Raw genomic sequence first — 23200 nt, 5'->3', positions numbered from 1 at the left:
CACACCAATATATATAGCAGCATTATTCACAACAGACAGAAAGTGGAAAATCCAATCATCCACTGACAGATGAATAGATAAACAAGATGTGGTATAAAAATACAATAGAGGGATGCCTGGATGGCTCAGTTGGTTAAGCGACTGCCTTCAGCTCAGGTCATGATCCTGGAGTCCCGGGATCGAGTCCCGTATCGGGCTCCCTGCTTAGCAGGGAGTCTGCTTCTCCCTCTGACCCTCCCCCTTCTCATGTTCTCTCTCTCTCTCATTCTCTCTCAAATAAATAAATAAAATCTTAAAATAAAACAGAATATTACTCAGCCTTAAAAAGAAATGAAATTATGGGGCGCCTGGGTGTCTCAGTTGGTTAGGTGTCCAACTCTTGATTTCAGCTCAGGTCATGATCTCAGAGTTGTGAGATAGAGCACTGCGTTGGGCTCCATGCCAGGGCTCTGTGCTGGGTGTGGAACCTGCTTGGCATTCTCTCTCCCTCTTCCTCTGCCCCTCCCCAACCCCCCCAAAAAGACAAAAAGAAATGAAATTGTGGTGCGTACTACAAGGATGAGAACCTGAGAACATTATGCTAAATGAAATAAGCCAGACACAAAAGGACAAATACTACGTTAATTCCACTTATATAAGGTAACTAAAACAGACAAATTCATAGAGACACAAGGTAGAATGGTGGTTACCAGTGGCTGAAAGGAGGGGAAAATAAGGAATTCTTTAATGGAGAGATTTTCAGTTTGGGATGATGAAAAAAACATTCTGTATATAGTGGTGATATCGGCACAAGGTGAATATACTTAATGCCACTGAACTATACACTAAAAAATACTGTATTGATTCCATTAATTTCAATAGTTTCCCTGTTTTTTATTACAATTGGAGGTCTCTTTTTAAAATTCCAAAGCCTAGGCCATACTCCCAATGTAAAACATGGGCATCAGTATTTTTTGAATCTCTCAACATTATTCCATATCCCAACAAGTTTCACTACTGCATTATACTGTATTTCTGTAGCTCTCAAAATAACATTTTTAATTTCTTAAATTCATAGTTATTAACTTCAACATTAGGTATTCTGAACATATCTCCATGAACAAGATAACACCTTACCTGTGAATCTTGGATATACTTCTGCTCACTTAGTGAACACATTACTTACACTATAAAGAATACTTAGAAAACAATGATATTCTGGTTTACAGCTTCAAGTGTTCCGCAAGTACTCTTTATATTCCTATTATTTCCCCAATATAAGAAATTTTTAGGTATTCTGTTTTACTACTTCCTATCACTTTAAGATGACGGAGGTAGAGGAGCACTTGGGTGGCTCAGTTGGGTAAGCATCTGCCTTTGGCCTAGGTCATCATCCCAGGCCCCTGGTCAGGGGTTGGGCTTCCTGCTCAGGGGGGGAGCCTGCTTTTCCCTCCTCCTCTGTCCCTCCTCCCGCACGTGCGTGGGCATGCACACACTCTAATAAAGAAATAAATAGAATCTTAAAAAAAAAAAAGATGTAGAAAGAAAAGATACAGTTGGTCTACAGGGTCCAAAACCTGTCTCATTTTTCATGCCCTATAATCCTGCTCCAACACTGGCAAGCTACATGACCTTGGATAAGTGACTTAGCCTCTCTGTGCTTTAGATTTAGCAATTGTAAAACTGGAGTAACAAAGTTTTAAGAATTGAGTTAATGTTAAACCCTAATTCTAAACACAGCCTGGTGAGTTCTGCTTAAGCAAAGGTTTCTCCCCCTTCAGAAACAAAATTTCCCTATTATTATTCATAACTAAAACCAATAGTTCAAAAGGACAGACTTACAGGAGTCTATGGCAAAAATCATATAAGAAAAAGAAAAGCTTACCAGAGAGGAAAAAAGAAAGAAGTCTTAGCACTTAATTTTTCTCATAAGTGAGGGGCGCCTGGGTGGCTCAGTTGGTTTAGTGACTGCCTTCAGCTCAGGTCATGATCCTGGAGTCCCAGGATCAAGTCCCGCATCAGGCTCCCTGCTCCGTGGCGAGTCTGCTTCTCCCTCTGACACTCCGGCCCCCACCATGTTCTCTGTCTCATTCTTTCTCTCTCAAATAAATAAAATCTTTAAAAATTTTTTTTTTCTCATAAATGTTTTTGGAAAGTATGAGAATGTAGAAAACTGATCATGCAAATCCTAACGACTCAAGCATCAAGAGAAATTTCATGGGTCGTAAGTAATATATCACCACTTAAGATTTCAGAAAACAGGATGTGTAATAATCTTGAGGAGACATTAACAACAGACCAACATAGGCTGCAGAGAGGGAAAAAAGAAAAAAAAAAAAAAAGACAGTAACTATGCCCAACCGGACAAATAGTGGGTACCTTGACATAAAGATGAAGGTTTCCCCTATATTTGAGATTCTAGATCACACTCAAATTTTAGCATATGGGGTGCCTGGGTGACTCGGTTGGGTGTCTGACTCTTGGTTTCAGCTCGGGGGTGGTCTCAGGGTGGTGGGATCGAGCCCCACACTGGGCTCCTCATGCTTGGTATGGAGCCTGTTAAGATTCTCTCCCCCCTCCCCCGCCCTTCCCACTGCTTGCACACTTGCACTCTCTCTAAAATAAATGGATAAATAAAACCTTTTTAAGTTTAGCATACAGGGCGCCTGGGTGGCTCAGTTGGTTAAGCGAATGCCTTTGGCTCAGGTCATGATCCTGGAGTCCCGGGATGGAGTCCCACATCGGGCTCCTTGCTCAGCAGGGAGTCTGCTTCTCCCTTTGACCCTCCCCCTCTCATGTTCACTCTCTTTCTCTCATTCTCTAATAAATAAATAAAATCGTTAAAAAAAATTTTAGCATACAATTCCAAGAGGATTCGGAAGACCAGTTAGAAAATACTTTTTTTTTTTTAACGATTTTATTTATTTGAGAGAGAGAGTGCATGCACGAGAGCACAAGCAGGGCGTTGGGGATGGAGAGGGAGAGCAGGGAGCCTGATGTGGGGCTCGATCCCAGGACCCTGGGATCATGACCTGAGCCGAAGACAGAAGCTTCACTGACTGAGCCACCCAGGCACCCTAGTTAGAAAATACCTTCTACCAATAAACATTATACCAAGCTCAGCTGGGCTTAAAGCCCTAGAACAGCCAATATATACACGTGACTCTTGAGCACGTGAAATGTCGCCAGTCCAAATGGAGATGTACTCTAAGTATAGAATATACATTAAACTTCAAAAACTTCTTTAAAAGTAGTAAAATATCTGAAAAAAGTAAAATATATCATTAATATTCTTTGCATAATTAATTACATGCTAAAATGATGTTCTGGATATACTAAGTTAAATATATTTATCTCACCTGGGTTTTTGTTTTACCTCTTTTAATATGCCTACTAGAAGGTTTAAAATTACATATGTGGCTCATATTGTATTTCTACGGGACACTGCTACCTGAGAAGGCAGGAAGAAGAAAATTGAGTCCTTAGAAGACGTAATGATGATTGCTCTTAGCTTCCCTAGAAGTTCAAGTTTTCAGAAGTATTGAGGGACCCAACCAAAGGGCATCCTAAAGCTATATAAAATGGTTAATAATGTATCTCCAGAGGAAACTTAAATCTTGTATTGCTCACATTTAATTAAAATATTAGAGATAAAAGGGCTGTGTAAAAGCCACAGGTATAGAAGATAAAACACAGTTTTATGGGTGAAATTTAAAGTATATTCTTTCATCTATTGCCTTAAAAACAAAAACAACTTTGACCAACTTCTTTAGTAAAGCTCCTAAAGTATTATTTTAATTATAAGTGTAAAGGCTCTGGTGTAAATAACACCAAAAGAACTTTCTGCAATGATGGAAATACTCTGTATCTATATTACCCAATACTCTGTATCTGTAATACCCACTAGTCACAGGAGTACTTGAAATGTAGCCAGTGAAACTAAGAAACAGAACTGTAATTTCACTTTTTTAAGTAACTGAAATTTAAATAGTGGCTACTATCCTGAACAGCACCGTTCTAAAACGTCTTTAAAATAAAAAAAAACAGGGATGCCTGGGTGGCTCAGTCTTTAAGCATCTGCCTTCAGCTCAGGTCATGATCCCAGCGTCCTGGGATCAAGCCCTGCATCAGGCTCCCTGCTCGGTGAGAAGCCGGTTTCTCCCTCTTCCACTCCCCCTTGCTTGTGTTCCCTCTCTCGCTGTCTTTTTCTCTGCCAAATAAATAAATAAAATCTTTAAAAAAATAAAAAAAACAGGGATTAAAATTCCTTATTTTGCCCTAATATTCTAGTTACAATTAACTCTATAAAATACTTAGGGATATACTCCTCTCCTTCCTGTGAACTTTGCCTGCTTCATCTCACAAGACAAAAATCTCTTTCTGTGGGTCAGGCTCTTTGCTAATACTTAACCCTTAATTTCAGAACCCAAAATAAGGGCATAGAACATACAGAACCTGGGGCGCCTGGCTTAGGTAAGCATCTGACTCCTGATTTTGGCTCAGGTCACGATCTCAGGGTCATGGGATCAAGCCCCACGTGGGCCTCCACATTCAGTGCAGAATCTGCTTGAGATTCTCTCCCCCTCCTCCTCCTACACACACACACACACACACACACACACACACACACACGTGCACGTGCTCTCCCTTTCTCAAAAAAATAAAATCTTTAAAAAAAAACATACAGAACCAGGTATCTGATCCAATCTCCTTTATGTTATATTCAGCAAAGATTTATTCTATCCTATTTATATACACACACATATATACATGATATATAGATATCCTATTACCTTTTAAAATTGAAATTAAATAGTAGAGTAAAAATCTCAAAGCAGATTTACCAACTGAACAATATATTTTTTTCCATAGAAATTAATTATATGGCTATATCTGTAGTTGAGGGAACAGAGTAAAATTAAAGTATATATTAAATGTTCCCTATTAATTCTCTCCTATACAATCTCAACTGCTACTAATTAGCACACCTATGTAAACACATAGTGTAAGATATTAGACTAGCAGTCTTAAAAGAAAAAATCCTTATTAATATCTTTCTACTCTGTGTGTCTTCCTATAAGCATTTAAAACTCTTACTAAATATACAAACTTAACTGGCCACTCAGCTAAGCTGCTGTAATAGATTAAAATGACAAAACACTAACTAAACACAAACAGGTTCTTCTTCAAAATAATCTTATCCTAATGTACACTCAAACATCACAAGTTTGTAATGTCTTTTTGCTAAGAGACTACTTAAAACCTACAGTAAGTCATTGGTATTTATTATAGCCATTTACCTGTGGTTTCACTAGCAAACACAGCAACTGCATCTGATCTAGTTTCCTACACTGTAGGAAAACATCTAAACTGTTAAGACAAAACACTGGTCATTCTTTTAACAATACCTGAAGATGGTAGATTTAAAAGTAATTCTTTTAAATTCTTTGTGTTAATTACCCTAATAACATCTCAAATTTCTGTGGTTAATTACCTATACAGTTGAGGGGTTCTTTACAGCTAACCTAGCTATACCACTAGATTTAATTCCATTTCCTCTCTTTCAGTCCCTGAAGGTTGTTTTAGTTAATCAGACAATTAGCTACATTGAAATTCAGATTATTAGAAGATGAGAATCTATATTTAATGGGGATAAAGGGAGGAAGAATAAAGAAAAGGTCAGGAATATTATTTTCTCCTTTGTTCAAATGAAACCAGCTTCACAATACCAATTTCCTTGACAATTGTGTTCTTTTAGGATTTTATTTATTTATTTAGAGAGCATGTACAAGAGAGCCCACAAGTGGGGGGAGGGGCAGAGGGGGAGAGAGAGGGAGAGAGAGAGAATCTCAGACTCCCCACTGAGCACAGAGGTCTTATGTGGAGCCTTAAGTGGCCAATCTCATGACTGTGAGATCATGACATGAGTCAAAATCAAGAGTTGGGTCACTTAACTGACTGAGCCACCCATGCACCCCAGACAATTATAATTCTTTTTAAGAATGTTTATACAAGTTCTTGGGGCATCTGAGTGGCTCAATCAATTAAGCATCCGATCTTGATTTCGACTCAGGCCATGATCTCAGGGTTGTGAGGTGGAGCCTGCTTAAGATTCTCTCTCACCCCCCACCCAATCCCCCTGCCTTCTCTGTCTTAAAAGAAAAAAAAAAAAAGCTTATGCAAGTTCAACAAAAAGTGACTTGATCATTAAACAAAAATAGTATATATGATGCTTAATGGTTTAGCTTCATAATAGGTTAGAAATGCAATTTATAATCCAATTGTTATCTACCTTCCTAGTATCATTCCACTGAATTCAATGGAAAAGTAAGTAGTCCCAAACCGTAATTAAAAGCAGTTGAGAGACTTATCTGCTTGATTTTTCTACTTGTTTTTCTAAAGGGAGGGGAGGTAGCAGGAAGTTCCTATGAAAAAAGGTTTGAGGGAGAACATTTATCTGTCCTGGATAAAATCAGTTTTGTACCACAACTATCCTTCAAGAATAACTCAAAAGAGCATATACTATTTCTAGTACCACTCCACTAATAAAACACAATTTGAATTTAGTTCCCCTTCTAAATGGGTCAGCCCACAGAAAAACACTACTGCTCAATTACATTATGTAAATAACAAGCAGAATCTATTGGATTCATGAAAATCTCCAGTATGAAAAGTTGCATCTTCTATTAATAAAAGCCCACTAAGAGAGCTTCTTTCATGAAGAGAAATAAAGATACTTCCAGTATCTCACATGGCTCATTGAACACATTCATTTACCTCTACGTCTTTGTGAAACACCTTCCATATAGACAGCAAAAGAGCACAAAGAGAATGGTACAAGTGAATGCAAAATACTGGCCACAACATTTGGGGAGCTAACAAGCAAAGGCAAAAATAGTAACTAGCTTAGTAGATAACGGCTAAGGGGAAGAAACCAAGATGCAAACTGAATCAAAGCCACAGAAATCCCAGAAAGGCAGAGAAGTGAAGACACTGGTAGATCTCTTAAGGTGTATGGTGTAACAAAAAACAAAAAGAATGAAAGTTCAAATGAGTAAGTCAGACTCCTAGACCCACTTCTCTATCCTGTAGACAGGCTCTTTATATTACTGATCCAGATCAGTAGAAAACTTAGAAGTTCACTCTGAATTGGATGAAACTCCTTGCTACCGAGAAAAATCAATTCCTACATAAGCCAAGTAGTTAGGTGTTCTGTCTTTTGCAACTGAATTCATTCCTAACTTGTACAATTTGTTTGTTGACAGTAAAGGTTTATGTTCATTTTCAAAGAGGAAGAAAATGAAAGAGCCTTGATTTGTCCAGGCTTATCTACTCATCCATTCTACTAAAACTAAAAAGAGAAGTTTGAAAAGACTCCAGAGTTACACACTGAAAACAATGTGTACATAAGACACAAAGGTTGGGGGCGCCTGGGTGGCTCAACGTCTGCCTTTGGCTCAGGTCATGATCCCAGAGTCCTGGGATTGAACCCCGCATCAGGCTCCCTGCTCAGCCAGGAGTCTGCTTCTCCCTCTCCTTCTGCCCCTCCCCCCCACAAACACACTCGTGTGCTATCTCAAATAAATAAAATCTTTTTTTAAAAATATGGAAAAAAAAGACATAAAAGACGGCATCTCAACAATGATAACATAACTAAATGTTTCCTTCATATCCTCACATCTTTCAGGGAAAGCTAAAAAATTTCTTTTTCTCTCACATCCCATCTTACGGTTTCATCTTTCTTAAAGCCTCACCAAGTGCTTAGGACCAAATCTTCTAAGAGATCGTATCTTATACCATATCTAAATCAAAAACAACTGGGGAGCCTGGGTGGCTCAGTCGGTTGAGCATCCAACTCTTGATTTTGGCTTGGATCATGATCTCAGGGTCGTGGGACAGAGCCCCGAGGTGGGCTCTGTTTTTGGCAGGGAGTCTGCCTGGGATTCTCTCTCTCCCCCTCCTTCTGCTCCTCTCCCCTTCTCACGCATTCTCTCCCCCCCAAATAAGTAAATAAAAATCTAAAAATAAATAAATAAATACTGTAGCAATCTAAAGCTTTTAACTGCACAGGAAAAGAAGTTATCTTAAAGTCTTCTGTGTCTCTATCTGCAACTACTCTACAAATTAGTGTCATAAATTTGCTTAATTCAAAGTTCAAGAAAATTACACTCTAAGAGTAAACATGTCATATAGAAAAACACAAATTTAAATTACTTTAATTAAAGCAAAATTAGAGATTTGGGAATGAGAAGGGTTAACTCAATCCAAAACACAACTATAGATCACTATCTTTAATAAGTATTAATATCACTTAATTTTAACAGAGTACTGCAGATATATTTGCACTATTATTAAAAAAGTATACTCTTCATTGCTTAAGCCTCTGCTTTCACCCCACATTTTTCTATCATCCCAAATAAAAATTCAGATCACTAGACATCCAGCCTATTCCCACCTCAAGAAAATTCTTAAAATGCATAAAAGAAAGGGTGGAGGGGTCAAAGAAAACTGAATACTTATAGTACTTTGCTGAACTTAACTTCCTGCATATGTAAGACAGCTTATTTCCGTCCACATTTTCTGTAAAGCTATAAAAATTAACAAACCTAAAGAAATGTTAAGAGTTTATATGAGATAGCTTACCTTTTATTTATAGGTTTTTCATCTTTTTCATAAGGCTTTACAAACCATTTGCCAATGCGTACAAAGTTCCGGTTCATTAAACACCGTTCCAACAGATTGTGAACTGCTTTAAATAGCAGAGTACGACATTCATAGGAAAGTCCATTCTCCCACACTCCATCTTCCTCTTCTACAAGAGAAATGAAAGAAACAAAAAGTAAAGTAGTGGCACTATATCTACTCAGAGTCAAGTAAAAAGTGTTACAGTTTAAATTCATAAACACTACTATACCTACTACATAAACCCAACTAAACCTCAGAATATTGAGCTACCACCACTTCAATATATCTCCAGACATTGAAATATCAGGTTTCAAAGTTACTCCATTAAGGAGCAAAATGCATAAGTGTCATGTATTCCATTAAAGTACCTGAAAATTATTTTCCCACTGCATAAAAAGTCAATGATATGTTTCAAACATACTGATTTGGTTTCTGTATCAATGCAAAGAACATCTGTATAAGCTGGTAAACATTAAAGACACGCTATACCTAAGATGCCAATTTCTAAGCTGGCTCACTTGTTACTTTGTCCTAATTCCTCCAGTCATTCAGCCTGCCAAAAAAAAACTAGCCAGTTAATAATTAACTCAAAAAATGTTATGTCCATCAGCATTCTAATCCACTACTCAACTATAAAAATAAGTGATGAATAAAAAGGAAGCTTTTGGCAGAGAGGCTAACAAGCGACGCATTATTAGCCACCTTCGGTCTCATTTCAACCAAATGATTCCCATTACTCTTCAATATAGGATCCTCTACTTGACGAAGAAATTTTAAAATATAAAGATTTAAATTTTTTTAAAAAGATTTTATTTATTTATTTGACAGAGAGAGCGAGCACAAGCAGGGCGAGAAGCAGAGGGAAAGGGGAAAAAAGCAGGCTCCCCGCTGAGCAGGAAGCCCAACATGGGGCTCTATCCCAGGACCCCGGGATCATGACCTGAGCGGAAGGCAGACGTTTAATGACTGAGCCATCCAGGTGCCCCAGGAGTTCAATTTAAAATTTAAGTCTTTAGTGGTATCTGGGTGGCTCAGTTGGTTAAGCATCTGCCTTCCGCTCAGGTCATGATCCCGGGGTCCTGGGATGCAGTCCCGCACTGGGCTCCCTGCTCAGTAGAAAGTCGGCTTCTCCCTCTGTTCCTCCCCTGCTCGTATTCTCTCTCAAATCAATAAATAAAATTTAAAAAAAATAAATAGAACATCCAATACGAAGTTATAACTACCCTACTAACTATACAGCCTCAATTTTGCCAGCCCATTAACCACTTTAACTTACCAAAAAAATGTTAACATAACATAGTTATTTCTAGATAAGTCTAGAAGTAGTTCAAGAAAGTTTATTCTCTATCCATTTCATATCTTTAACAAAGCATCCAAGGAATTCTGCTACAAATGATACTTAGGCTTTTAACTTATTTCAAATATAATTTAGTATCATTCCATAGCCTGTATACTTTTATAAACATTTTATAAATATGGGTCATCTTTCAGTATAAGTAAAAAATAAATGATGAAACCTTAATTCAACACTAAAAATGTCTACACTATACCCAGAGAATAATAACAAACTATGATGGGCTTTTGAATAAAAGCAGAAGCATGTATTAAGAGGGACACATGGTTTATATTCATAATCTACACAACAAATGGATAGACTAAACATTAACTAAAAAGCATAGTGACAGTGGACTTTAACTGCACTAGAAATCTGTGCCACTACAAAGGTTAATGTTGATTTTATGTTGTTCTTTAAAGTGTTTCCTGAATTAGTCAAGTCTTTTAAGTCAACTAATTATTTTTCCAAAAAGGTAAGCTTTAAAAAAGGACAGTACTTGAGAGTTGGAATAATTTTAAATCATTAATATTAAGCATTAATTTTAAAGGAAAAGAGGTTTTATATTCTATTATATTGTAGACCACCTTATATATGTCTATATAAGCCAAAACTTCACAAGTTTCACCTTATTAAAGAAAACAGTAGTCTAGGAGAAAAGGGAAATGGCACACAGTGACTTCACTTTAATTATTTAACGGTCTAGATCACAAGTATATTCGTGAGTTGCTGAGAGAAAAAAAATAAATCTTAATCAATCTGCTTTCAGCCTAATCAGAGTGTGTCATTTCAAAATTAGTCACATTAAGAGTTTTACCTCAAATTGTCATCTATGATTACTAAAAATATGCATGTTTTTAACTTCCAGTTATGCTGGGAATATCTCCCAGTTCTTCATTTCTTTGTAATCTATTTAGTATACTTTATTGCCTTCTCAAAAATCTTTACCTTCTGAGAAGCACAATGGTTCTAACATTTGTCCTACAAAACAAACGTTTACCAAAATCTTTTTAACTAGTTCTAAGTTTTAAAGCCACAAAGATCCAAGATACAGAGTTGTTACCATTACATATCAAAGTTGTTCAGTCGCTATAAACTTTAATTATCAGAAAATTATTCACTTAAAACTTGAGAATGAATTTGTCTTCTTCCCACAAAGAGTAAATAAAAGAGTTTTTGGAATAGTAAAAGCCTGTAATACAATAATTTGCATACATTTTTTACATAAAATTCTGAAGATTTTTATTTTAAAAATCTATCTCAGTTAAACCTGAAGTTAAATGATTTAAGAATACTAAATATAGTTTAAAAATTTCATCAGTACTAATTTTCAAGCATTTCTCCCTCATTGCTCTAAAGTTTATCTAGGGAAATTCTAGTTCTAGGGAACTTAATGCTTTTATCTAGAGAAATTTAGGTGAACTTAATCCTCATTTTACATTATATCCTCAAACGCCCACATTTTCATTAACACTAAATGGGCGTTATGCATAAAACAAAGAAGAAAGGACACCTGTTAGGATTTTTCTAAGCCAACAAATATCAAGTATATCTTCACCTATATAGCAAGTAACTAAGCAACTATTATACTAAAGCAACAATTTCATTTTTCACTGCTGAAGAAATACGTCCAATAACACTCAATGAAAAGCCTGAAGATTTTTTTGTTGTTGTTTTTGGTGTGTGTGTGGCGGGGGAGGTCACCTAGAAGTAAGAGTCTACTCAGCCAAGCTTCTAATAGCCTGTTATAATAACCATAGCAAAAGTACTTCTCTACATGTGTATTCAGATATGAAAAGTGAAATGGTACAACCAACCCACCCAAGATAGTGATATGCACCTCTTACACTAATTAAAACCAGTCCCTGAATCTCAACACCAGTATCATAATAGAGAAGGGAGGTAGAAGGGAACATATAGCAAATCTTTACCTAGCTCTTTTGAATTTAATCAACCATAGCCTAAAGGAAAAAGTCTGCTTAATGCATTTAAATAAATGTTTTTCTCCTCTTGTATCTGTATCCCCAGAGAAAATAGGTTCAATTTTGTTTATAGTAATTTTCCATTAGAACTCTTAGCATTAGAACTCATCATCATGACCTGAAAAATTTTTACAAAATATCTGAAAACAATGCAAAAGTTCAAATGCTAAATTTGATTACCATAAAATATTTTCCTGAAGATACAGATTATAGTGATGACAAACTATGTGATAGGTCATCAAAACAATTCTGAGTGGGGGGAAAAAACGAAAAAATGAAAAAGCTGACACTCTTAGTACTCGTATTCAACATTTTTCTCAAAACTGACATCTTTAAATATCTCCACAGTAATACACCAGTAAAAATGGACTCTTTTCCTAAATAATTCTGCCAAGCTTTTAAAACACAACATATACTAATGAATAATGAACGGGTCAAAAATGATAGAAAATGAGAAATGTTTAAATGTCTAATTCAGTGTTTGTCTTAAATAATTGCCCATTCATAGCCATTCATTCAACAAATAGAGCCTTAAGCTGGCAGCATCACTGATCTACGGCAAAACCTGAAAAACTCTGGTTTAAAAATCCCCTGAATATATGTTGATGATTATCTTTGATTTGAAGATTTAAAAGATATATGCTCTTGCTCAAAATGGGCAGTACATAGAAGAAATATGACAAATAAAAGTGTTCCTAGAAGACTAGTCAATACAAAAAGTTGGTCACAAGTAAACTATGGAACAGAAGATAGAAATGAATTAACTCGCTTCAGGCCAGCTGGGGCACACAACAATTTTTTTTTTATTTGGCTGACACTAGATTCCTATACTTGGCTGCTATTTAACTGTTTGTCAATCCTGTTAAAGCTGCCACTTAAGGTTAAATTCCACTATAATATCCTTCAATAAAAGAATCTAAAATTAAATTCTAAGAGCAACCAATGGCCCATTTAGTTTGACAGTATTATGATGAAATTCTGGTATAATGAAAGTATTTGGACAAGTTGCTAAAATCCCATATATACACCACAGGAGCCAGAAAAAATAACAAATATTTTTAGCCCTGAGTCTGTTTTTTTAGTTTCAAGGTATCAGTTTTCTCAAAGAGTCTCATCACAGTCTAGTTTGCTATGAATTTTTTTTTTAAAGATGCAACCTCAGGAGAGGGAGTAGTTTTTGTTTTTATTTTTGTTTTAAGGGAAAGACTAAAAGCCAATAATGACAGCAATAAAATTCCAAAAAGGTTAAGGCACAAAAGAAAAATACCCAGAAAACTCTTCTCCATCAAGGACACACTAATGGTAATAAAACAATCTTGGCTTTGATGCAAACTTAAAAGAACCAGTCCTACCTATTACATAGAGACTTGTGAGCAGAGGAATTAAGCTAAAATTTTCCCAAAGCCAATTTTACACCTCTATCATACAACCACTAAATGAAGTCTGCTACAAATTTTAAGTTAAAAAATATATATATAAATAAAACTTAAAAAGCTGTAATCAGAGAAAAGTTTTGTTCCCTAATCCTTCTTCTATCAAAACATATTAATTCAACTACCCATTGTCTCAGAGGAAGCAGAGCAAAAAGTTAAAAAAAAAAGTTAGTTTTTGACTTTGGGATTTAAGGGATATTTCGAACAAATCTCTTCCTGGAATGTTAAAGTTAGGCAATACTAGTTAGCAAAAATCCTAACCCAAAAATCATTAGGTCTGTGCAAATCACCAAACAGTACTGACTACTACCGCTACAAAACAAGTACTGAGGGTTTAAAGTGTGTATCAAATTAGGTTTGGTTTGCTCTAACAGATTTTTACCAATTAGCAATAAGGTAAGTTTACATTCTGTTTCTGTATCTTGAAAAGAAAATGACCTAAACACATGCTACATTATATTCAGACAGGCAAAATTTAAAATGCACTATAGAACCTGATCAGACTCTTCAGAACTATCAAGATCATCAAAACAAGGCAAGGCTTAGAAAATATCACAATCTGGAATAGCCTAAGGAGACATGACAACTAAATGTAGTATCCTGGATGAGAACATAGGATAGAAAAAGAACTCTGGGTAAAAATAAAGGAAATCCAAATAAAGTACAGGCTTTAGTTAATACCAGCATATCAGTATTGGTTCATTAGTTGTGAAAAATGTATACAACATATGATATTAACAATAAAAGAAGCTGGTTGATGGTTATACAGGAACTCACTATACGATCTCTGCAAATTCTATGTAAATCTAAAACTATTTTAAAGTTAAAAGTTTATTTTTTAAAATACACTATGGATGACACAAAAGAAATAAGGGGGTTGAGCAAAGGCAATTCTGTACTTTTATCACTGGATATTCCAGTTAATAAGAAAAACAGAATTCTAATCTTTGCAAAATAGAATGCCTTCCCTCTTTCCCTCATCAAGAAGGGAAATAAAACCATAATCACAAACATTTCAGTAATAAGATGTGGTAGGTGCTGAACCAAACAGAAGGGCACTGCCTGTGCCTGCAAAAAGCAAGCTCATACTAAATTAACCAGCTTTTTAGTTACCACCTGGGTCCTTCCGGTTCCCTTTTCCTCAGTGCTACACCTCCACTTGGAACTCAGGATTGCCTCCTGCAGCTGATGCCACCCCTACTGTCCAGCTGCTCTCTTCTCAGGGGAGCTTAAAAGAAGGGAATAGAGTGCCACAGATGGGAAGAAATGAAAAAGGGGTTAGCTAGAGAGACAGAGGCAGACTAATTATCCCAAAAGGGAGGCAGACGGTGTCCCTGGAGCAAAGAAAAGGGCGAGACAAATATACTCCATCTGAAAAGACCTTATTATTCTTTAAGATATGTCTGATTTAAGTAACAACATTCTAAAGTAAATGACAAGTTGGGGGGCGGAGCTAAAACATTACATAAATACCACTGACTACACACATTGTTTAAAACAGTACAGAACAGGCTTTGGAATGGTAACTATGATTATACATACTACTAATATATTTTGCTTTGCTATTTCAATTGCTTTCACTCTGATAAATGTTTTAAAGTTAATTATCATTCAACGGCATTCAGCAAAATCTAACAACAATTAAAACCTAATCTTCCAAAATTATATTCATTCACATTCAAGATCAATATTTTAAACTACAGGTATTACCATTTTTTTTTAATTAGCAAAAAAGCAAAGTTAAACTACAGAAGCAATTTTTTAAACTGTAGCCCAGTTTTAGGAGAAAACATATTTAACTCGTAACATGAATCTAGGGGGAAAAAATCCACATAGTGTTTTAATATACATCAAAACAGCTCACATTTAATTATAATAGGCTTTCAAAATACTAGTCCTATGATGGTAAAACTAAATACTACACATCTGTTAAAATTATCTTTGATTCTACAAAATGTATTACACGAAATCTGGAAGAAAAGTGGTCTGTTCAAATGCTCTGCCAACTTTATTAATACTGAAATCCCCAAGTCAGCATTATAGTTTATCAACTAGTTTATATAGTTTATAGTTTATCAGTAACATTAAAACAGTCTCCAAACATTTTAGTTAAGGTGGTCTTTATGACCACTTAAAAGAACAAAATAACTCCAGCATACCAAAGTGAATGGAAGGAAAAAGGAAGCCGGCAAGCTTAATAAAGAAATTTCATATCCTGACATATATATATCACATATATATCATATACTTGTACATATACATACATATGTAAACACATCACTTTACATATTTAGAACTACAATGCATACTCATAACTAAGGACTAATATCTCCAACAGGGACCTTATTAGAAAAGTAGCAAAGCTGGAAAGCATTTATCATAAAAGAATTGTAATCACTCTCAAAGATTAGCAGTGAAGGGTTTGTTCATTAGAACGTAAAAGGAACTATCAAAACAAATGTAACACATACATTCCTACAGAAACATTAGTCTTACTAAGAGCTTGTTTAAGACGGTCACCTGGATTACATTACATCCAAAAATAAAATAGGTCTTATAGGTCAAATGGACAATAATAGAAACTTCAGAGTATTCAATTTCAAGTAAGAATGCTTTTTTTAGTTATCAAAAAATCCTAAATTTACCTGTCAAGAATCATTACCAAACATCTTGCTGAAGTCATTCGTACCTTGCAGCAAATAACTAATCATTTACATTCCTATCATCAAAGATTCAGTTAACTTTGACTCTTAAAAATCTAAAGGAACCACAAGCTTCAGTGACTACATGAAGAGCTACAGTTTCTCTTTCTAAAGTAACATTTGGTCGTAAAAGTCAAGAAATTAAGATAGAAGTAGTCTTATTGATAGGTTCATAATAAAATTATTTTTTGTGTAACTTTTCAGAGTATGATTCCACGTCCTATAAAAGCTAAACAAGTTGGCACTAGTCTCATTTTAGTGAGTGTTTGAAGGAACAGTACCTAAAACAAAAAGAATCACTCTCCAAGAATAACAAAATTAACATATGCTTTCATATGTTTTACATGACAATTAACAACAAAATAAATATATACCTTGGAAAAAAACATGAGAAAGTTACAATAATATTTCTAGATACTCCTACAACTGTCTGCATATTCATACGGAAGACAGCAGTGGCAGAATGGACTCAAATGGTGAATTCCATGTGCCTGCAAATTACTTTGTTAGGAACTTTATGCTCCCCCATTTCATTTTTCTTAGGTAACATGCCTCCCCTGTGCCCCGTCTGCATGAAATACACAAGGAACCTGGCTGGTGAAAGAACAAAGTTACTCAAGGCTAAAGCCTGACATAATATGGATAACTTAGGTAAAATAAAATAACCACTGTGAAATATAACAGTAAGCTAAATTTTTATCTGGCTTCACACTTAATAGTGGTTCACACACACACAAAAAAAATCTTAATTTGTAATATAAATGATTTTAAGAAAAAGTATACAATGTTGTTATATATCATTAGTTAGAAATAAGTTGCTTTCACCTGACAAGTCATGGTGAATAAGGTCAGCAAAATTGGGGTCTTCACCCCACCAAAATATCCACAATTCTCTTCGTCCAGGTCTTTGATCTCGCCGCCAAACACCAAGTACATCTGCCTTAAGGCAGCGACTAAAACTGCTCAAAATTGGGTCTTCCTCTGTCACCGGAAACAGAATAGGGGCAGAAGTTGGGCCTTGCCATACATATCTTTTCCATTTAATTCCCGTCAAGTCAGCCTAAAGAAAAGAAAGCATGATTATTACTGCATATTCATTCAAAGTCAGTAGTAACTTTTTTTTTTATTAAAGATTTTATTTATTTGACAGAGAGACAGCGAGAGAGGAAATACAAGCAGGGGGAGTGGGAGAGGGAGAAGCAGACTTCCCATGTAGCAGGGATGCAGGGCTCAATCCCAGGACCTTGGGATCATGACCTGAGCCAAAGGCAGACATCTAAAGACTGAGCCACCCAGGCGCCCCAACAGTACTCTCTCTTAAAGCCCCTTATTTCATTGAGACATTACAATTTTTCAATATATATTAAGATGTTAAAGCAGATTGACCAAAAAAATTATTCTTTGATCATTCAACCAAAAATTTAAAGGAACAAAAACAGCTAAAATATTAACACTGACATGTCACTGAATAGCAATAAATGTGTCCCAAAGAAAAACAAAAGTTAACAATATTAAATATAATGTACTTTAATACTGCACACGTAGTAAACATTTCCTCTAAGTTCTGTTCCAACTGGTCACGTTTACTCCCTGGTGTCACACTTGTAACAGAAAATTAATTTTTAAAGACTCATCATTTCATGTTTATAGAAGTGATGGCTCTGATGAAACGTGACCTATACTGAAAAAATTGTTAGTTCTTCACATATCCCTTTTAGAAGTGAAATAGGTGCTCACAAAGAACTGTCAGATTTGTACTAGTCTATTTCCAAAGAACTTGATCCTAAAAGTACCAAAAATAGAGTCAGAGAAGACAAATGTAAAACCTGCTGTTATGTTTTACTGCATCTGAAGAGATGCTGATTAATGGACATTGTACAAGAAAACATTTTATAAGAGAGAAGGGCATTAAAAATTCCAATTTGGCACAGTGAAAGAAATTCAACAGAGGGAATTCAGTAATTCTTTAACTTAGAGGTGCAAAGCATAAGGTGCCAAAAATGAAACTGCTGATACATGACTGGCAGTTTACACTTGCCAACTAGTTGTGCTCCGCCCACTCAGTTCACTTACCTATCACATACTCTGTTAATATTTCTCCTAGCACACAAAAAATGAAAAGTCACTGAAACTTTAAATCATGGATGAAGCTAAGCCACTGTCCAATTGAGGACCTAAATATTTGCAACAGTTGGTAGTTTTCAAAGTCTTAACTGTGGATGTTCCCAGAACGGGGCCAACCTATACAATTGTCATTCCTGCCTCCAGCTTCCCTAGACTTTTCAATAAAACGAGGGAGCAGCCTGCTCAAAGCATTCTAAAAATGCAAGCAAAACAAATACGAAAAAAAAATTAGTGCAAAACCACAGAACCTCCTCCATTAGTCCGTTTCACTCTCACACAAACATGTTCTAATAAAAGCAAGATGGCTAGAAACTGTCAAAATGGCAAACTGTTTTCAAAGTTTAAAGAGAAAACATGTGAAATGGCATCTACTGGTTTTTACAGAGAGATCTGAACTCATCGAAGGGAGAAACTAATCTTCTGTTAGCTTGACTCATTAGAAAATGTAAAAGGAAGAGAGATTTTTAGTACCTAAGTTCCGGTGTCCTGTTTATTGGGGAAACCAAATTAACAGAGTGAGGAATAAAGACACTGGGAGAATGGCAATAATGCAAAGTGTTAAGAAGGGATACGGGGTCAATAAGGAGAAAAGCAGTAGTTAAAGCAAGAAACACAGAGGCAAATGTGAGTGTCCTGCCAGATCAGGAGCACAAGTTGAAGACAAGACTACGGTGAGGAAGAGTCGGAAACAAGAAAAAAAAAGCCAGCACTCCTAAACCAGAGCCTAGGATGGTGGGTGAGCGAACGTGTTTCCCGGGGTTGGTGCGGAGCTCCGCCGCCGCGTCGGCTCCGGCTGGGCCTAGCCTGGGGACTCGGGCATCTGGATCAGACCCGGACCCCCTCCCCCACGGCCCAAGGGCGCACCTCGCGGCCCCCTCCCCCACCGCCCCGCTCGCCGCGGCCCCCGCCCGCGGCCCCTGCACTCACCAGGCAGAAGAGGTTACAGTGACAATCTTCCAGGCTGGCCCCGTTCGGCACGAAGGAGGAACTCATCGTCCCTCACAGCAGCCGCCGCCGGCGCCACAACCCACCATCCGCCATTACCGCCGCCTCCGACCAGAGAGAGAAACACAGACACCGGGGAGGGCGGGGGGGTGGTGGTTGGGGGAGCGGTGGAAGAGGAGGCCTCCGGGCCGCCCGCCCTCCCCACCCACCCCCCCCGCCGCCGCGAGCAGCCCCCGCCGCCCGGCCGGCACCTAGCCGCCCGGGGCCCAGGGCCGGCGGGAGTGCCGCGCCGCGCTTGCCCCGCGGGCCGGACTGCGGCCGCCGCGGAGCCCGCGGACGCTCGTCCCTCTCTGGGGGACAGAGGGGATATGTGCCCCTTCCACAAGAAAAAATAATAAATTAACACAATAAATAATTAAAATGGAGTCCGAGCGGGCAGAGCCCAAGCCCTGGAGGGTTCTCCCGGGCCGGGAGGCGCCCGTAGAGGGGCAAGAAGGGCAAGAACCGGGAGGGAAGCCCAGGCCCCCGGCCCGGCAGCGGCGATGTCCTTAAGCCCAGAATCTCCTCAGTGGCGGAGGTGGTGGCGGCGTCTGCGGGCTCAGACCATTCTCTGGCTGTGTCTTCGTGTCGTCCCTGGGCCAAGCCGGCCTAACGTCTGCTCTACTGCGGCCTCACCGCCCGGACGCCGTAGTCTCCCCCATTTTGTGGGCCCAGCGGGCGGTGTTTTTCCCCCTTTAATCCGAATTCACGGGTTTTCCCTTCGCTTTAATGGCGGCCACAGGGACCAGCTCGCCCTCTCTGCTCGCCCATTGGCCGCCTTGAGGTCACGTGGGCCCGGGCTCCGTGGGGAGGAGAGAGAAGGGAGTGAGAGAGGGCCGGGAAGCTTTCGGCGGAGGCGGTGAGCCCTGGGGACCGGACAGCCAGCTGGCGGCTACTAAGATAGCGCCATCTGCTGGGTACCCCAGCCAGTGTAAGATGACCCCGGCCCAGGCCCTATCTTTCTCCTTGCCGGGGAATTTACGGTGCAAGAGGGTTCACATCACAAATCTGAGAATTAAGTGGAAATTAGTTTGATTTCGTCGGAAGAGAAAGTGTTGCAAAAATTCCCAGGCATTTTCAACTCGCAATCCCCTGAGCTTGGGAGTCAGACGATCTGAGATAGAACTTGAACACTTAAAAGTTGTGAGATGAAGAAAGAAATGTATGAGAAACAATATAGCCTTATGGTTAATAGCCTAGGAGTTACAGCCACACTTGCTTGGGTTCAAACCTTGAGTCAGTCAGTTGTGTCTCAGTTTTCCTCATTTGTAAAATGGGGAAAACATACCCCCTCTCTCACAGGGGTGTTGTGATAACTGAGTTAATACGAATAAAGCACATAGCCCAGTGCCTGGCACAGATATACATTGCTAAGAGTTATCTGTTACTGTTGTCATCGTTACCTCATAAGATTATTGTGAGGAATTGAACCAGTCAGTGTATGTAAAGTGCCACTAGTGTAATCTCCGTGAGAACCAGAACTTTGTTTTGCTTACCACTTAGTGCTTAAAAAAAGGTTCCTAGCACACAGTAGGTGCTTGGTATTTGTAAATTTGCAAATGAATGAATGGTCAGAAGTGGGAACCAAATAAAATGTTACTTCTCTTTCCTATAAAACACTCAGTTCTTTACTAGGTTACACTTCAGTATATGAGTTCAAACATTCTCCCTGAGAGTTTTGGAGAGAGAGACCATGGGGAAGGAAGGAAGGAAGGGAAGAAGGGAGGGAGGGAGGGAGAAGTAAAGGTGATTTAAAAGTTAGAAACATTAGTGAGTTAGGATTTACCATAATTTGACATCATAGTTGCCTTTGTAATATAAATGATGGACTGTTCCAGGTCACTTCTTTTTAAAGATTTTATTTATTTTATTTTTTATAAGGTTTTTTTTCCCTTAGATTTTATTTATTTGACAGAGAGAGAAAGCACGAGCAGGGGGAGCGGGAGAGGGAGAAGCAGGTTCCCCACTGAGGAGGGAGCCCAATGCGGGACTCAATTCCAGGACCCCGGGATCATGACCTGAGCTGAAGGCAGACACTTAACCATCTGAGCCACCCAGGCGCCCCCAGGTCACTTCTTCAGCCTTGGAATTAAAAGCATTCCTCATCCACCCATTCGTTAATCTATGATGATTAAGAGCCCAAATCTTGAAGCCAAAGCCTATAGAAAAAGTTCTGCCACTGTTTCATTCGTTTCAAAGTAAAATTTAGTCCAAAATGAAATTAATTTCTCTTACTCTCAGTTTTCTTATTGTAAAACGAGGATAATAAAAGTACTTTTCTCCTAAAGTGTCTGGTGAATGAAACAGTGTAGGTATAGGGCTTGCCACAGTGCTTACTAAATGTTAGCTATTAAAATACTTTTAAAGGGGCGCCTGGGGGGGCTCAGTCATTAAGCATCTGCCTTCGGCTCAGGTCATGATCCCAGGGCCCTGGGATAGAGCCCCGCATCCGGCTCCCTGCTCCGCAGGAAGCCTGCTTCTGCCTCTCCCACTCCCCCTGCTTGTGTTCCCTCTCTCGCTGTGTCTCTCTTTGCCAAATAAATAAATAAAATCTTTTTTAAAAAAATAAAATAAAATACTTTTAAAAATCATTATTGAGCACTTTCGTGCTCAACTGAGTGTTTTCCTGGTCTTTGCTAGGCCTGGGATACAAATATGAATAAGATACCTGTCTGTCCCTCAAGATTCCTGAAGAGAGGCAATAAAGGAAACATTTCCCACAGAATAAGATAAAATACAAAGGAGGTAATTGCTTGAATAAGGTGTGTATCAACTATGGCACAATAGGAGCTCTGGAGGAGGAACACCAAAGTCAGAGAAGGCGTTTTAAAGTAGGTAGCATTTGAAATCAGATTTGAAGTATAAAATGAATTCTTATAAAGCCCTTTGAAGCAGTTAAATCTTATTAAGCCCAATTCAGATCCAAAGGCCACATAGCAAAGTCAATTATACAACCAAGACTAATTTAATCCAGGAGCTAAAATCAGTTGAAGTCCATATCCTTTCTAACTGAGTGCCAGCACCAGGAGACAGCAATCCCCAGACCCCATAAGGTAAGAACCCCCTCTCATCTCTCTTTCCCTGGTAGAATCCTCAGACCTTTGTCTCCACTGCTTCTATCACTCTGAAGTGTCCTCCCCTACCTTTTATTTTATCTAAATCATAGCCGTCCTCTTTAGAAGTCTTGCCCTCCATTGCTCAGTCCCCAACTTGAGCACCTTCCTCCCAACTCTAGAGGCAGGTATAACCTCCCAGAAACCTACCAGGTGCAAAGTAACATTTGATTGACCCTTCATTTGAATATCAGTCTTCTCCAAAAGAAGAGAGAGAGAGGAGATAAGGGAAGAAGACCCAGGGGAAAACATCTCAGAGAGGATCCTGAAAGAAGCAAGACAGAAAGAAAGGGGTGAAAAAGCAGGAGAGAAATTGAGAGAGAGAGAGAGAGAGAGAGAGAGAGAGAATGGAGAAGCAAGTGGAGGAAAAGGACGCTAAATGCGAGAGGAATGGAAACATCATGGGGAGAGGAGAAAAGATCAATATCAGCACACAGACAACATGTCAGTAACCACCTACCTTCTCTTAAAATACTATTTTGTGCAATTTTAAAAGTAACGGAAATAAATTAAAACAGTATACACACATCGTCAAAAAAGATACAGAAAAGTATCTTGTTTGGAAAATGCAGTAAAGTATAAAGATGAAAAACATGTAAATGTACATTATTTTAAAAATGTAAAAAATGTCCATAATGTCACCATTCATAATCAACCATCTTTTAACATTCTGATGTTTTTCTTTCCAGACTTTTCCATATACCTATATCTATATCTATATATCTCCTACACAGTTGAAGTTATACATTTTACTACACATACTCACTATCTAGTGTGTCAGGTCATGTATAGACAAGGCATAGGATATACAAGGAGCGCATAATCTTGCTAGATATTTCACTTGGCTAGTTGGATCAACTGGGAT

At 38.1% G+C, this 23200-nt stretch overlaps 1 protein-coding gene across 1 annotated transcript in view; it reads right to left on the bottom strand.

Moving 5' to 3' along the window:
* MED13 (mediator complex subunit 13) overlaps window positions 1-19312 on the bottom strand; it is a 99921-nt gene extending 80609 nt beyond the window's left edge. The window contains exons 1-3 of the mRNA XM_028109058.1: window positions 19166-19312; window positions 16940-17174; window positions 8623-8791 (exon numbers count right to left, since the gene is read on the bottom strand). Of these exons, the coding sequence (XP_027964859.1) occupies window positions 8623-8791; window positions 16940-17174; window positions 19166-19231 (470 nt within the window). The 5' untranslated portion in view covers window positions 19232-19312. The remainder of the gene's footprint in view (window positions 1-8622; window positions 8792-16939; window positions 17175-19165) is intronic.
* Between the last annotated feature and the right edge of the window lie 3888 nt (window positions 19313-23200).

Source organism: Eumetopias jubatus, unplaced genomic scaffold (genome assembly GCF_037043125.1).
Source record: "Eumetopias jubatus isolate StellerSeaLion01/CBP00866 unplaced genomic scaffold, mEumJub1_p1.0 scaffold_10, whole genome shotgun sequence".
NCBI classification, from domain to species: domain Eukaryota; kingdom Metazoa; phylum Chordata; class Mammalia; order Carnivora; family Otariidae; genus Eumetopias; species Eumetopias jubatus.
This window is presented reverse-complemented; position numbering and strand designations above follow the sequence as displayed.